Source organism: Perca flavescens, chromosome 8, assembly GCF_004354835.1.
Source record: "Perca flavescens isolate YP-PL-M2 chromosome 8, PFLA_1.0, whole genome shotgun sequence".
NCBI lineage: Eukaryota > Metazoa > Chordata > Actinopteri > Perciformes > Percidae > Perca > Perca flavescens.
Window position 1 is genome coordinate 7,534,728 of NC_041338.1, and position 15,501 is coordinate 7,550,228.

Here is a 15,501-nt window from a genome sequence, read left to right on the forward strand (position 1 = left end):
ACCTGAAGATAGCGCATTTCAAGCTGCACCAATGGTATGAAACTGAACACACTTCCTGTCTCCTAAATGGGCGTGGCCTTGTTTGAAAGTACGTAGTGAACGCCGTATGGCTGGATGAAAAGTTATATTTGTATAATGAATGTGTTCTTTTATTAATGTTAGATATTTACAGCTAAAAGACATTTAGCATCATGGAGATTAGTTTTGTTAGGGCGTTCACCAACGTTAGCTGACGCTAGCTTATCTGTGTTGACAGATCTCGCGAGAGTTTAGTCCTGAGACAGAAACAGGTCTCTATATAAAGTTAATTTTCTCCTGATGAGTCCATCTAAAAAATGCCGTTTTAGTGTCCGAATGTTTAGGAGATATGTGGCTTGTGAAAAATGGCGCCAATAATTACTTTGGTGACTATGGGGTGAAGAATCCTAAATAGACATGGCCGTGGCGAAGCCCACATGACACAGATACAGGAAACTACTCTAAGTTGGGGCGCCTCGGTTCTAAACTGTCTCAGGTATCTGCTTGCGACGGCCAACAATATCCAAGGCCATCTGCAATATATAAGAGGCCTCCTTCTTTGGCCTTCACTTCTTTGTGAAATCAATTGTTTCAAAAAATTACAAATTTTGAGCGGTAAAACTACCACCGTTGTCATAGGTGTTGTGCAACAATGGAAAACTTTATATATAGCAACTGTAGCTAAGGGGAGCGTGGCTCATCGAAGGTCAATTGAGTCCTTGATGACATTACATCCCCTTATTTCGCACACAGGCTTATGTAAATTCATTTTCATTATTTCCTACCGTCTATAACTCCTACACCATGGTGTTTAGTTAGATTTGGCATTTGTTTGTGTTTAGAGCTTTCATGCTGATATAAATCATTCCGTTTCATTTCGGGCTTCTCTTTTTGACATGCACCCACCTCCTCTCAGAAACATCCTCCCTTATTCCCTGCTGAACTTTAAATTTTTATCTTGCAAAAGACATCACATCCTGCTTTCATGCTTTCTGCTCTCAGCTTGTCCACTAAGGCAACGTTCACATTACAGGGGCTTAATGCTCAATTCAGATTTTTTTTCCCCCAGATCCGATTTTTCTGCCGAGACTGTTCACATTCGTTTAAACTAGAGATGGCCCGATACCATTTTTTCTTCCCGATACCGATTCCAATACCTGAACTTGCGTATCGGCCGATACCGAGTACCGATCCGATACTAGTGTGTCATATATTGTATTATGTTTTAACAACTGTATACTACTATCCCTGTATGGATGTGATATGATTTCTATCTTTGTTGTTGGTCTGGCTATATGGTTATAACGGAAAAAGAACATAAATAAACTACTTTAACATAGATTTTCTTTAGGACTTTATTACGTGGCATCGGATCGGTGCATAAACTCCAGTACTTCCCCATACCAATATATACCAGCATTTTTAGGCAGCATCAGAGCGATACTGGTACCGATACTGGTATCGGACCATCTCTAGTTTGAAGTGACCCATATTTTTAGACAGGCATTTGGCAGCTGTAGCAACTCAAATTCAGCCAGTGCAAGACCCAGTGCCGGGGGTCTGAATACCAGACTCCCCGCTGGATCAGCAAATTTTCTGTTGCTGCTGTTACAGGTTAGATCCAGTGCAGCCGCTGCCCACCAGCCTGCTGTGACCCCCGGCGCTGGGTTTTGTGCTGGCAGAATTTGAGTTGCTATAGCCGCTAACCAGTGGTTCCCACGACGGGGCTAAAAATAAATACATGATGTATGGTTCTGCTGCACTGCTAAGCAAAAGCATGGACAAGTTTGTAAAAGGAAAACCAGGTGAACGTAAAGCAGAAGATGAATCCACACCAAATGCCACAACTACCAAAACAAAGACAAGAAAAAATTTAGTGGTGACCATAATTAGATCTACGGAGCCTGATTTGAGTGCCAATCTCCTAGTCTAAACATTGCAATGTTTTCTGTAACCAGTATAGCAATAAATAACGGTGGAATTAGCAAGCTAGCTAACTAGACAGCTGCTAAATAAGTACAGTTCAACAACTTAATGCTTTATCCACACACTCTTGTCACAGCGTAGGAAAGCACATTGCTATTGCCAGATAAGTGACAACTTTGTTGGACTCAATTCCTGTAATGAGTGTAGCATGGAATTAGCAAGCTAATTAGGTAACTTAGAAAAATCAAGGGGGTAAGCCTCGCTTCAAAACTCGAACCTCCTATGGCGCCATTTTGATGCTACCAAACGATCACCCGGCGTTAGCATTCCATTGACTGCCATTCATTTTGACGTCACTTTGACAGTGAATAACTTTACATCTGAAGCGTTTAAAGACTCATTTGTCCATTGTTTATTTCTAAAGAAACATGACAATGTATAAAAGGCTCCATTACCTTGTATCTCACGTTATGGCTCTGTAGCAGACGTTTTTGTAAAAATGGGCTAATGATTGTGTCACATAGTAGATGAATTACAGTACAGTACAGGACAAGCTTGCAGGCAGTTTTGACATACATTAGCTGTTTAAGTTTAATTACTAATGTTAACTAGCATTTAGTTAGCAAAAATTAGCCTGTGTCCATGTTATCTCCTTACATATACCTACCCTCTCCATCTCTGCTAGATTGGGAATGATTGAGATTTCTCTTGGCACAGCTACCAGAAGGCTTACAACTTTCAGACAGGTTGCTCAAATCACATTTACGTTGTCTCTCTCAGTTGGAGGCTGCGCAGTAACTGCGCAGTAACGCTCAATCTGTTGGTCCATTATATACTATCTATGGATAAAATGAGCTGGACAAAGTCGCTAATATCCACGTAGCATCCAATCACATCCAAGGACGTGTCGAGGCAACGAGTGCTAGCCAGTCACAGCTCATTAGGGCAGGGCTAGTTGTGGAAAAACACACATGAATTCTGATATGACCCTTCTCACAGCCAAGTCTGGCTTTCGGATTTACTCTGATTCTCCACTGGGCATGTCTGTGCTGCGTTCCGGCTGTGTTCAGGTTTTGTGTTCCGTCCTCCGCCACGTGCCATACCAAAAAGCATCTTTCTACCCGACTCGCAGATTATAATGTCTCAATCGCATGTTTATTAAGCTAGTATCTACCTTCTACCCCAGGCACTACTACAGTTAAACTCCATGCCTTCTCTTTTCTGGCCTTAAAAAAAAAGATCTGTGATGTCGTATTATGTTTTTCCACCTCCAAGATGAATCTCTCATCCGTGGTGTTGTAAAGCAGACATAAACGATATTGGGTGGTGCCTTTTGATAAATTGACTGGATAGTCTCTAGAAATTTGATCTGTGTCACATGAGAGCAAAAATCTATTCAGGCCTCATTTGCTTGTAATGTGAACGTATATAGCCTAATACCGCTTGTTGTGAATGACAAATGTCTGCTTGATGCTGGTTGTCGTAGTTGCTGTTGTTGGTCTTGTTGATTGACATGTTGCTGCTGTTGTTGTTGTTGTGCTTCTCCTTGCAGACAGTCTGGTTGGATCTGCACCAGAGGCTAACAGACACAGATGGCACTACCAGCGCAGTAAGTAGACACTAAATGAATCACCATTGCACATTACACTGCAACACACACAGCCCCAGGTGCAGCATCACTTACTGCTGCATTACAAAGGCCAACAACCACTGCAGCAATACCTCAGGCTGAGTGTTACGCGACTGAGACATGACTTTGTTATGTAATTAACATTGGACAGCACTTCTGCACGGCCAGCCCCGTCCGAAGATAATCAAGGTCCCAGTGCCTGTCCCATGGGCGCCAATCTTTTGATTGATTTCCCAGGAAAGATGCTTGTTTTGTTTTGTTGTATGGAAATGAATATTTTAAAAGACATTGAGTATTCTCTGGGAGAATGAATAGAGTCACGCGCTATCTTACAATATCTAACACCCACAGAGAAAATAACATAACATTTGTCCTAGAAACATACTGTACTGCATATTTAGGGTGTGTGATATTCTCTGTGATAAAGATCAATGATTGATAAAAGCCAAAAGCACTGTGTGGCTTTCATGCTGTATTACAATTGAATCATAAATTTGATTTATTTTTTCACTTACAGAAGCTATACTATTAGACACTAGAACAAGTTATGAATGGATCCTGGTGTTGGGAATTGGTAGGGGTACAGATTCAATTATTGGCAATGTATCAAAGATGTTTAATCAATATTATTAAAGTAATGAATATGTGTATTAATAACTTTCCCAAATTGACAAACAATCAAAATGGGGCACCACCCTGGAATCAGGGACCAATAAATGAGCTGCGAAACAGTCTCATAGGTGGTGTTCCCTTTAAAATACAGACCTGAATTAATTTGATTAATTTATCTGGTATCTTTGAATGAACAAAAAGAAGGGTGAAATTTGAGCACAGACCTGTTTAACCAGCTGTCATTACAACAAATACACAAATAATCACCAACAACTGCTCTTTAAAGTATAATAGAATTTATTTTACTTCCAAATTATTAATTGTCAATAGTTCTTCAATCAATAAACCTATTTACTTGTTAAAAACTACAACAAAAGCAAAACAGCAAACATGTTGTGGTATCTTTAATAGCGATGCTGTGGTGATGTATGAAGAGGAAACCGCCGACACTGTTCTTGATTGTAAAAGGGTGAGCATGTGAGCAAGAGGGGCGGGGGGTGACGAGACCGTGTGGGTAGCTAAGACATTTGATCAAAACGGCGAATGAAGCACCGCCGGTTGTGAAACCCTTTGTAGTTCAATTCAAAAACATCAAAAATGGCTGCTCGCGTGTGGTGTGTGTATGAAGCTTTATTTATATGTTTTTATATGTTGTTTTTATTTGTTGTTTGTATACCTGGAGTGGTAACAAAAATAATTTCCCCCTGGGATTATTAAAGTATTTCTGATTCTGATTGTTACATACCACGTGACTAGGAGTTAGCCGTTAGCTTATGTGTGTGTGTTTGGTTAGGGTGACCAGACGTCCCCGGCTGGAGCCAGAAATGTCCCCGGTTTTCACTGTGGCTGACAGACCCGAAATTGGAATGAAATAGTCGTGCACCCTACACGCACAGGCTCAAAACAGCCAGACCATGCGCTGCTCAGAGCTCAGAAATGTTTTAGAATGCCCATTCTAAAACATCCCACCCGAGTCTGGTGGGTTTAGCGAACCCAATTTCGCAGACTTTTTATGTTTTAAAAAGGATCTTACACTTTAACAGAAAGATCGACCTCCTTAGAAATCCTTTCCATAATGTTGTCAGACACTTCTAATATTAATCTGAGCCTGTCAGCGGCAAAACAAGCACTTTTGTGAACATTGTGAACAGTGACGGACTGGGAACAAAAAACGGCCCTGGCATTTCCACCCACCAGCGGCCCACCGGTGGGGGGGCACGGAAAGAACACGCACTTTTGATAGCCCCAGTGATGGTGAACGTAAACTCCCATGCTATAAACAACTGCACCAAAACATAGACTTACCGGTATAAAAAAATGAATAAATTATCAGAGCCAGCCGCTCCATAATAATATAATATCTGAAGTAGTCAAACTCCAAGTTTGTCAGCTCGGCTGCGGTTACTGTAAAACAAGCTTTACTGTACCTAGACTCCCTTCCTGCAGCATTGGTCTCTATCTCTGTTGCTTCTGGTAATCCACATTCAGACCCACAGCAGGCTTGTTGTTCTGTGTTGGTTAGTTCCATAGATTCGTTATCCATGTCTATCTCTTCATCCTCCTCTTGCTCATTTTGTTCTTCCTCTTCCTCATATTCCTCACTGTCCTGTCTTTCTCCCTGGTGTGCTGGCTCAGATGTGTTGCTAACATGCTAACCAGTATTAGCGCTAATGCTAGCTGAAGCTGCACTTGAGTTTAAAAACAAATCAGTCAGTTTGCAGCATTTTTCAACGTCAGCCAACAGTGCTCTCTTATATTTCTCACTCTTTTTATCTGCCCGCCCCCCCCCCATTTGTGTCGCTTGATTCCTCGATTAATTTTTTTGTCAACAACTTCCAACCACCACACTGACGTAGACCATAGACACATAAAGACGCGGTCCGGTCGGCTCTACTTGATTCTGTCTTGAAATTCCCGGAAGGCATTGCTTCATTTAAACTTTTGCAAACAAATATTCAAATAAAAGAAATGCAGGTAGATTTGTTTATTTCAAACCATGCACGTTTACGTTTTTGAACATCTGATCTGAATAAGTAATTTTGCTACAAAACAATACAGACTGATGTAAAAGTTCGTGACTGTAGAGAACCATGACTGTGATATCGAGAGACTCATATGTGGTATCAAATCAGATTACGTAAGTAGTAGGTGTGAAGTAATTGGATACATTTGGCTATCGTTTAGCAAAAGAACTTTGTTATTGATGCTTGGAAGGGGGCCGAGACAAATTATATGGGCCGCAGTTTACAATTAAGTGGCCGCATGACTGTGACAATCATTCGGCTCTCTGATTGGCCGGCCGGCCCAAACGGCCCATGAGGGCCCGCGGCCCCTCTGGCATCTGCCCAAATGCCAGATTACCAGTCCGTCAGTGATTGTGAACAAGCTGGACAATTGTCTTGTTTCGCAGCAATCTCGTTTAATTCTGGACCAATGTCAAAGGAAAATATTTCCTCAATTGTTTAAATTGTATCCGATACTTAATGAGCTATTGCAGAAACAAGCCCAACGTGAAGCAATAAAGCAAAAGCTGTCAGATAAATGTAGTGCAGTAAACATTACAACATTTCCCTCTGAGGTGTAGTGGAGTACAAGTATGAAGTAGCAGCAGGGGCAATTCTAGGATCAGACCTTTAGGGGGGCTCAGCCCCTAATGAGAATGTGACATGGATATAGTGCATGCAAAAGTGTTAACCCCCTTTCTGTGACAAATGGTTTGCAAGAAAATTAACATTGAACTTACATGAAATGTTATCATATTTGCATTCTGCACAAATCTCTGCACACCCATTACTCTCTGTGAAATATCTCACAAACTCTTCACTCAGCACATGCATCGTTACAACAAGCGGTTCCTGAGTAATCCGGTTTTGAAATGGCAACAAAATTTCTATATGGTCTCCAACTTTATAATGTATTGCAGATGTGTGGGGGGGGGGGGTGCATTTCTAAATCATTCAAGGTCCCCAGAGGATACTAATCCTGTGCGAATAGTGCTTAAGGGGGAAAAACACTCTGGATAGTTTCTTTATACAGTATTTCTTTAAACCAATCAAAATCGTCTTGGTTGGCAATAAGCCCAGGATGCAGCGATGGTGCCTTGCAATATAGTGTTGGGGGAGAACTTGTTTGGTGGAACATTTCAACACATTCTCACTCCCCAGCACGTTCAAAAGCGACACTTGGCCACCACCCCAACCTGCCTCGGGTCTCTCATACTGCTCGCTACCGTTAATACTCCATCATCTTACTGCTATGTCCGGTGCGTTCCATACAGGTGCTAAATGGTGATTTTTGCGTCGGTTTCTGACGCTGAGAGCCACTGTCCAAGCATCAATATTTGACAAGTTTGGAAAGAGAACAGGTTGAACATTTGCACTTTGGGACGCAAACACTGGCATTAAAATGGCTTAATCCCTTCAAAAGAACACAACACATAAAACGTTGAAAAACATATGTGGACTGTGTGATATGACAAATATAATTTGATAAATGCTATACTTAAGCTCTGCGCTGGACATAGCTTGTATGTTGCTAGCTCAGAGGTTGTTGTTGTTGTTTCATGTAGCAACAGGGATTTTGAACACAGATATGAAGGGGAGGAGAATTCTGACTGAAATAGGCAGCCAATGCAGGCAGGCTTACTGTATACGCACAGTCTACATCCTGTGAGTCAATCTAGACTTCTTCCTTTGGAGACCATCATTGTCTGTCATAGCAACCGTACAGTAGTTGTTGAGATATTTTAGTCTGGAAGTAGTGGACCAACCGACTAACATTTCCATCCCTAGAGCCATGCTGCTAGTGTGGCTAAAACGTCACTTGATCAGTGAAATACATCTGGCCCCAGATCTGTGCCACAAGGAGTTAAAAAAACTGATTTTCTTGTCTGGCCTGCAAGAGACCAGCATAGTAATTACCTATTTGCACTTTTATCCACAACAGTCGGGCCACTTATGACAACCCATTAACTGCCGGCAAGCAGTGACAGCCCTGACTAAATTGTCCAGTTGTCATGGGCACCGACACAGAAAGGTTATTATAAGAGAGCTCACATGAACTGAGAATGAGAAGGAAGAAAAGGCAGGCATTATATAAAGGTAGGCAAAAGTAAGAACCAGGAAATATAAATTGAGGAACCAGTAAAAAATAATGAACTTTAAAGTAGAAAAGCTTAGTTACTCTGGGCACAGTCTTAAAGAAAAGCATTTCTTTGAGGCATTTAAAGAAGTAGCTTTCAGCAATTACCTTGCTTTCCAGGGTCAGCTTGGTGGTCTGCTGTACAAAAACAGAGTAAACTGAATCCAACAGGGATTTTTTTTTTGTCTTTTGAGGTAAACACATTTGTGCATTCACACAGACTGGGAAAACACTCTGCTTCCGTTCCCATTGTAATGCAGCAGGAGCTTCATCTAACTTCCTCAGAAGCTGACAGCTTATCAGGTATAGAAAACATTCAGTCCAATTACAGGTCATGGTGTTATAGCAGTTGTTGCAGTAATTTTAAGTCAGTCGGGTACAGAGCCCCGCATGAGCACAGGCTTTTATGACTGTCAACATAGCCAGCATTTAAAGTTAGCAACGCTGCTGTGCTGTGGAGTAATAACTGGCTCTGTGAGACTAGCGTTTAGCAGTATTGTTGGATGCTGCTTTCTCAACCTGGCAACCTCCATGAACTTCGAGTCTGGGAAAGGGAGGGGCCAGGGGAGACAACTCTCCAGTATTTATTTTTCATTTAATTTTTGAATTTTGCTTATAGTACTATACAAGTGATCAATATGAAAACACATACGATGCAATACATGACAAAGGTGTAAACTAGACTAAACCAAACAGACAAACAAAATAGCAGACAAAAGATGAAAAGATGGGGGCATAATGTTAGCTTAGGCTATCTTATTGTAATACTGCTGTGTGTGTGTGTGTGTGTGTGTGTGTGTGTGTGTGCGTGTGAGGGTGCGTGCTTGCTTACGTGGCTTGTTTTTGTTTGGGTCAAGGGCATTGGAAAGGCAGGGCAAACAACGAATGGGGGTGAGAGAGAGAGAGAGAGAGAGAGAAAAAAGAGACTTGATGCTTTTTTTTTTTTTTTGGGGGTTAATCCCTACTCCTCTCTCTCTCCTCATCCCCTTTCTGCCTCTACACTATCAACAATTCAATAAGAAATACCAAACAAAAGGAAGCAGAAAAGTAACATGATACCAAAATATACTACACTGAAGCCCCTGTTTAACTCCACATGAGAAAAAGTATTACGTTGCCTGATATTCATTCAATTTCAACTTCTTAAAAGAAACGAGAGTGAGATGAAATCAGATTCAAAGAAAAGCCTGCGTATGAAAAAGCAACCACCATGCCATAAATGTCTTACTAAAAAAATATGGACTCGCCAGCATGCATTAGCAGCCCAGTGAACGTCAAAGCCATGGCTCCCTCTCTGCTCAGTGTTCGGTATTATAGAAGTATATTTATAGTTGGTTGTTGTGCTCATTTATTATCTTCTTCTACTTCTTTCTTTTCCTTTCAAATAAGTTGACCTTTTGTTACTATATCAGCACAAATCAGCTTACTTTTTCAAGGCGGACAATATTTCCACAACAACCGATCCAGTGAATCAAATCTGGCGAAACACACAAGCAGCCATATGTGTCATATTTGCAATGCAACGCGGTTCACAGATCCAGCGGAGCTATGGAACCCTATTATTTTCCTAAGGATTATTCTTATTCTTCCATTTATAAAACAGTTTCTACAGCCTAAACTGTACATGGTGGGGGTGGGGGTTTATGATAAGTCACGATTTATCATAAACCTACTTTTTTGAACTCCTCCTAGACCGCACGAATGATCTGCACAAAACTTGGTACGTAGCATCTCCAGACAGAACTGACAAAAAGTTATCAAAAGATTTTTTATCAGATAAAAATTGTACAAATTACGCACAAGTAAATTTGTGTAGCTAGCTACGCAAACACAAACTTTGCCTTATCTCGGCCAAAATAAAGGCTATCAATGCAAAACCTTAGATTCTTGTCTGCCTTGACCCTCTGAGGCTCCTCAACTAATTTTACGAACATTGACCACTATGGGCCGCTACAAGTACAAAAACATTATATCTCATGAACGGCTCTTCCGATTTTAATGAAATTTTGAGTGTACCATCTAGGGCCACTCCTGAGGCCACACCTACAGTGGGGTACTGATTCGTCCAAGTGTGCGTGGCCTATGGGACCCAGGTTTGGATTCACCACTTACACTAATGTGAGCAAATTAAAATTGACAGTGTAGATGTACAATGATTCACGGACCTCACATACCAAAAATTACACATATGGACCACTAAGTGGTGCTATAATTACATCAAACGCGTTTTTGCTATAACTACCACATTGCACATCGCAAATTAGAAACCCTTACATTCACATGTTCCTTCAATCAAGCTGAATCTGATGATATAGGCCACGGCTATTTCTGCTAATAAGTTTTTTCGCAATGTCGCGCAATGTGCAAAACCAATTTTTTCGAACTCCTCCTAGGCCATGCAACCGATCTGCACAAAACCTGGTCGGTAGCCTCTCTCCTTCTTTTGATAACTTTTATCAGGTCTATACCTGATAAAAGTTATCAAAAGAATTTTGCTACGTTAAAGTATGTGCATTTTACGACCAAACTAAATTTCGTAGCTAGCTGTGAAACATGAACTTTAGCATATCTCTGCCAAATTATGCTATTTAATAATGCTATCAGCAAAAATCTTGAGATTATTGTTTGACATGCCACTCCGAGGTTCTGTACCAAATTTGGTGAAGGTCGACCATTAGGGGGCGCTATAATCAACGTAAATGTGTTTTGGCCTATAACTCAATGCATGTAAATGGCACATTTGTGATTGTAGTCGTAGTAATTGCTATCAACATGAAACTTGTGCATGCCGCGATGGAGGCTCTGCGAAGGTCGACCATTAGGGGGGCGCTATAGTCAACGTAGACTAGTTTTGGCCCTTTTACTCAAACAATGTTAAAGATGCAGTAGGTAAGTCTTATAAAACTAACTTTCTGTCATATTTGCTGAAACTGACCCTATGATCCAGTAGTACTACATTAATTATGTAATATAAAAAAAAAATCCAGCTCCTGTGGCACCACCTACAGCCTGTAGTGTGATTGGCAAAATTCCACCGCTCCCGGTTGATTTTCTCCAATCAGGGCCACAGGGGATGTCTATCCGCCTGCCAATCACTGCTCAGGCACGTACACGCATATATAGCTTTCTCCCCTCCCCCCTCCCCGCGCAGGAGCTGCAGAAAAGTTTCCCAAAACTCCGGTGGTGAAGGGGCTTTTCAGAGGTGGCGTGAGCTCCGGGATTTTAAAGATCTGAAGAACGATGCAGATGTAGCCACATTTCTTCTCGACAGGTAACATAATTACCATGAATGGTTTATCTTTCACTTGGTTATTAGTAGTCAAAAGTCCACAAAGCTACGTTGGTGAGGATGATAGTAACATTTGCACAGTGGTCGGTCTGATATGATGCTGAAATGGCTAGCGCTAGCCTGCTAGTGAGCATCATTTTACTGTTGGTGAGTAAAGTTAACATTGTGTTAGTGTTTTAGTTATTGAAAATGTTGTCTGACATGCCGGCAGTTCTGTCAAATTCCCTTGTGTGGGCGGGGCTTAGGAGACAGTTTGGCCTGCAGCAGAAACGGGGGAGGGACTGAGAAGTTGTTGATGTTCAATTTGTTGGCAAAGTCCTGGATCTTCACAATCTTACCTACAGCAGCTTTAATGGGATATTTGCAATGGCAATGTACCACAGACCTTGCGCCTCACACCTCTCGATATTTCCTGACGTTTGCCTCCCCGCTGTCACGCTTTGGGTTCCACGCCGAGGAGGCTTGGACCCCATCATAACTGTTTGCAGTTCTAGTTCCTTTTGTTATTTGCATTTATGAAGGCACACTTCACCGATTACTCACAAACTGCGCCTCCAGGCTGTTGTGTCTGTTTGATAAATACATCTGTCAGCACAATGTGTTTCTGAAAACAACTGGAAAGGGAGAATAAATCTGGTCTGAACAAAAAATGAATAAAACAATGACATTTTCCTTTGAGTCTTCTACCATCCACCTTTTACCTCCTCTCCTAGCCATTCATCTCACCCTCTTATCACACGACCATGTGGATTATCACCCCTGAGCCTTCTGTTTCTCAGTAACCCTCCCCTCTCCTGCTTCTAAACACAGATTACTTTTAACAAGGTCATGCTCCTCTTCACCTTTACATAATTTCAACCTTCCTTCCACGACTCAAATCATTCCCCCCTGACCTTCCATTCTCCGTGATTACCTGTCATCTCCTCCCCCTTTCTGTCCTCTGTCACAGCAATCATCCTTCTTCTTCTCTGATGCCTCTGTGAATCTTATCACCACATGTGGGATCATAATACGATCATACACTGTTTAAAGGAACACGCCGACTTATTGGGAATTTAGCTTATTCACCGTAACCCCCAGAGTAAGACAAGTCGATACATATCCTTCTCATCTCCGTGCGTGCTGTAATGCTGTCTGATGGTTCCAGCATTAGCTGCAGCACAGATCCTGCAGGTAACTGGTTCCAACTAGCCTACTGCTCCAAATTGTGACAAAAGTGACAAAATAACGCCAACATGTTCCTATTTACATGTTGTGATTTGTATAGTCACAGCGTGTACAAAAAACAACGTAACATGAGACACAGCCATCTTCTAACCGTAAACAAACCGGGAACTATATTCTCAGACAGGCTTGCTGCGAGCATATCACTCCACCCAAGTACTATATTCTTCCGCCTGAGAATATAGTTCCCAGTTTGTTTACAGTTAGAAGACGGCTGTGTCTCATGTTACGTTGTTTTTTGTACACGCTGTGACTCTATAAATCACAACATGTAAATAGGAACATGTTGGCGTTATTTTGTCACTTATTCGGAGCAGTAGGATTGTTGGAACCATTCACCTGCAGGTTCTGTGCTGGCCTGATGCCACTGGAGCTGTCAGACAGCATTACAGCTCGCACGGAGATGAGAAGGGTATGTATCAACTTGTCTAACTCTGGGGTTTACGGTGAATAAGCTAAATTCCCAATAAGTCGGCGTGTTCCTTTAAGATATACAGAGATACCTTGAAACTGCAGCTGTGGAGCTAAATTAGCATATGCATTTTACTTGTAGTGGACACTTATGAGCAATGGGCGTCTGGCTGACAATGACTTCTGTCATCTGAAGTAGGAAAATCAATCACACACAGCCTTTTGATCCTCTGGAGGCATATCAGAGAAGGGGAAAGAAGCATTAAAAGAAGCTGAGGCTGACAGAATACAAAAAAAGAAAATGTAAAGGGGTGAGTGGTATAGAAGGGTGAATTACAGAGTAAAAAGAGTGAGATAATAGTAATGAGGAAAGGGAAAGTAATAAAAGAAAAGACCAAGGGACACAAGCATGTTGCTGTTTTTAAGAAAGGATGTTTCTAATAGCACCTGAGGTGTTTTATTAAATGTCTGTTTTTCTCCTCGGTTTAGTTATCATTGCATACAGCATCTTTGCACACCTATGCTTATTTAAATGAAACACATACTACTAATTAACTAGAAGGCACTCAGCACAGAGCACAAACCTACGCTAATGGCCAACTATTTTTCCTCTTGCAAAGCTGCAGCCTCCAAATTATCGTTTGTCTCCTGGTTTTGATCTTCCAAGAAAATATCACATGAATGGAATTATGTTTAACAACTGACCTGGTTATTGAAGACCTGCCCAGTAGCACCTATATTCTTCCAAGACTAAGAGTCTACTGTTTTGTGAGTCTAAATGCTAATAACATAGCAACCCACAAATGTTAACCTCATGGTGGTGCTAGAGGAAGATTTAGAGGAAACATTCTCTGTCGACCATCACAGGCCAATTTTGTGCAAATCCATACACTACATGTTGGGATGTTCACTGTATAAGTGGAAATTTTGACTGGCTGATAGTGCTAGAAGAAAATTCAAGATCACGTAAATCATTAGGATTCATCCTATCAAGCCTTAACATAGCAATCTATCCAATAATTGTTGAGAAAGTTCAACCTGGACCAAAGATGTGAACCAACCAAGCGGCAACTTCCTGGTCTGTAAAGTGAAGCCAATGCAGAAGTGCCTTAAACCTGCATTCTTTCTTATTTCCAGCAGGAGGTGACTCCACTGGCTCCAAAAAAGAAGCCTGTTTCTAAAGAAGTCTATGGGGAAATTACCATACTTCTCACTTGATTTATTACCTCAATAAACATTTTCATGTTGAGTTGATGGCCTCAACTGCTAGTCTTAAGTCTTCTTTAATACACCATGATTTTGTAAATTATGGTCCCATTTATTTTAAAATAGACTATAAAACAGGGAATGCTTTAGGGGCTTGACTACACGCTGACCTGTCAATCATGACAGAGGCTTAGCTATGCTTATCAATGGCACTGTGTACAAAAAATATCTATGAACTTGTTTTGGGGTGTCCATGTTTTCATCTTTAACTTTGACCTTTCACTTCATCAAAGTTGATTGCAACATTTTGGTCGCCCCAAAAAAAAAAATGTTCACCGGTCGGTAGCACATTAACAACCAAACCTAGCTAGCTAGTACTAGCGTTAGCTAGTAACTTAAGGAAACGTTAGTCAATTTTCTGTGTACTGCTATTCATACAGTACAAATGGACAACTCCAGTAAGCAAAGGTCCGCATTAATCCTCTAAAAACTAAAACTACAATAGATGATCATTAGCCAGTTTCAAAATCGGTTTTCCTCTTTAGCTTTTAGCTTAACGCAGCACCATTATAAAACCATATATATAAACCATGCAGTATGTAATCCAAGGGTGTAATTTTTCGTTCAACATTGGGGGGAGTTGAGATCTCCACTCTAGACGTCCTCCTCCCCAGCTCCGCCCTCTTGTTGATATATGGTCACTTCTGGCTCCAAAATACCAAGATGGCAACTGCCAAAATGCAAACTTGAGGCATCAAAGTAGCGGCCCGCAAACAAATGGGTGATGTCACTGATCCTACGTCCATTACTTTTACAGTCTATGAGAACAACCAACTGACATTGCTTTGGCTGAAAAGATGTGGGTCTATAGCACTGATGCTAATCAAAAAAAAAAAAATCATTACATTTTTACAAGTTTTTCTGTAAGATTTTCTGTAACACTGTAAGATATCTTGCCATCAACCAAACAGACAAATATGATACTCTAACTACTTTCCAAAATCAATAGCGGAACCAATTAAAAAAACATAGCAGATTAATGAAA

At 41.1% G+C, this 15,501-nt stretch overlaps 1 protein-coding gene across 1 annotated transcript in view; it reads left to right on the forward strand.

Annotated features, from left to right (window-relative positions):
- Window positions 1–15,501, forward strand: part of necab2 (N-terminal EF-hand calcium binding protein 2) — a 174,418-nt gene that overhangs the window by 120,252 nt on the left and 38,665 nt on the right. The window contains exon 9 of the mRNA XM_028586498.1: window positions 3,497–3,553. Coding sequence (XP_028442299.1) covers window positions 3,497–3,553 — 57 coding nt within the window. The remainder of the gene's footprint in view (window positions 1–3,496; window positions 3,554–15,501) is intronic.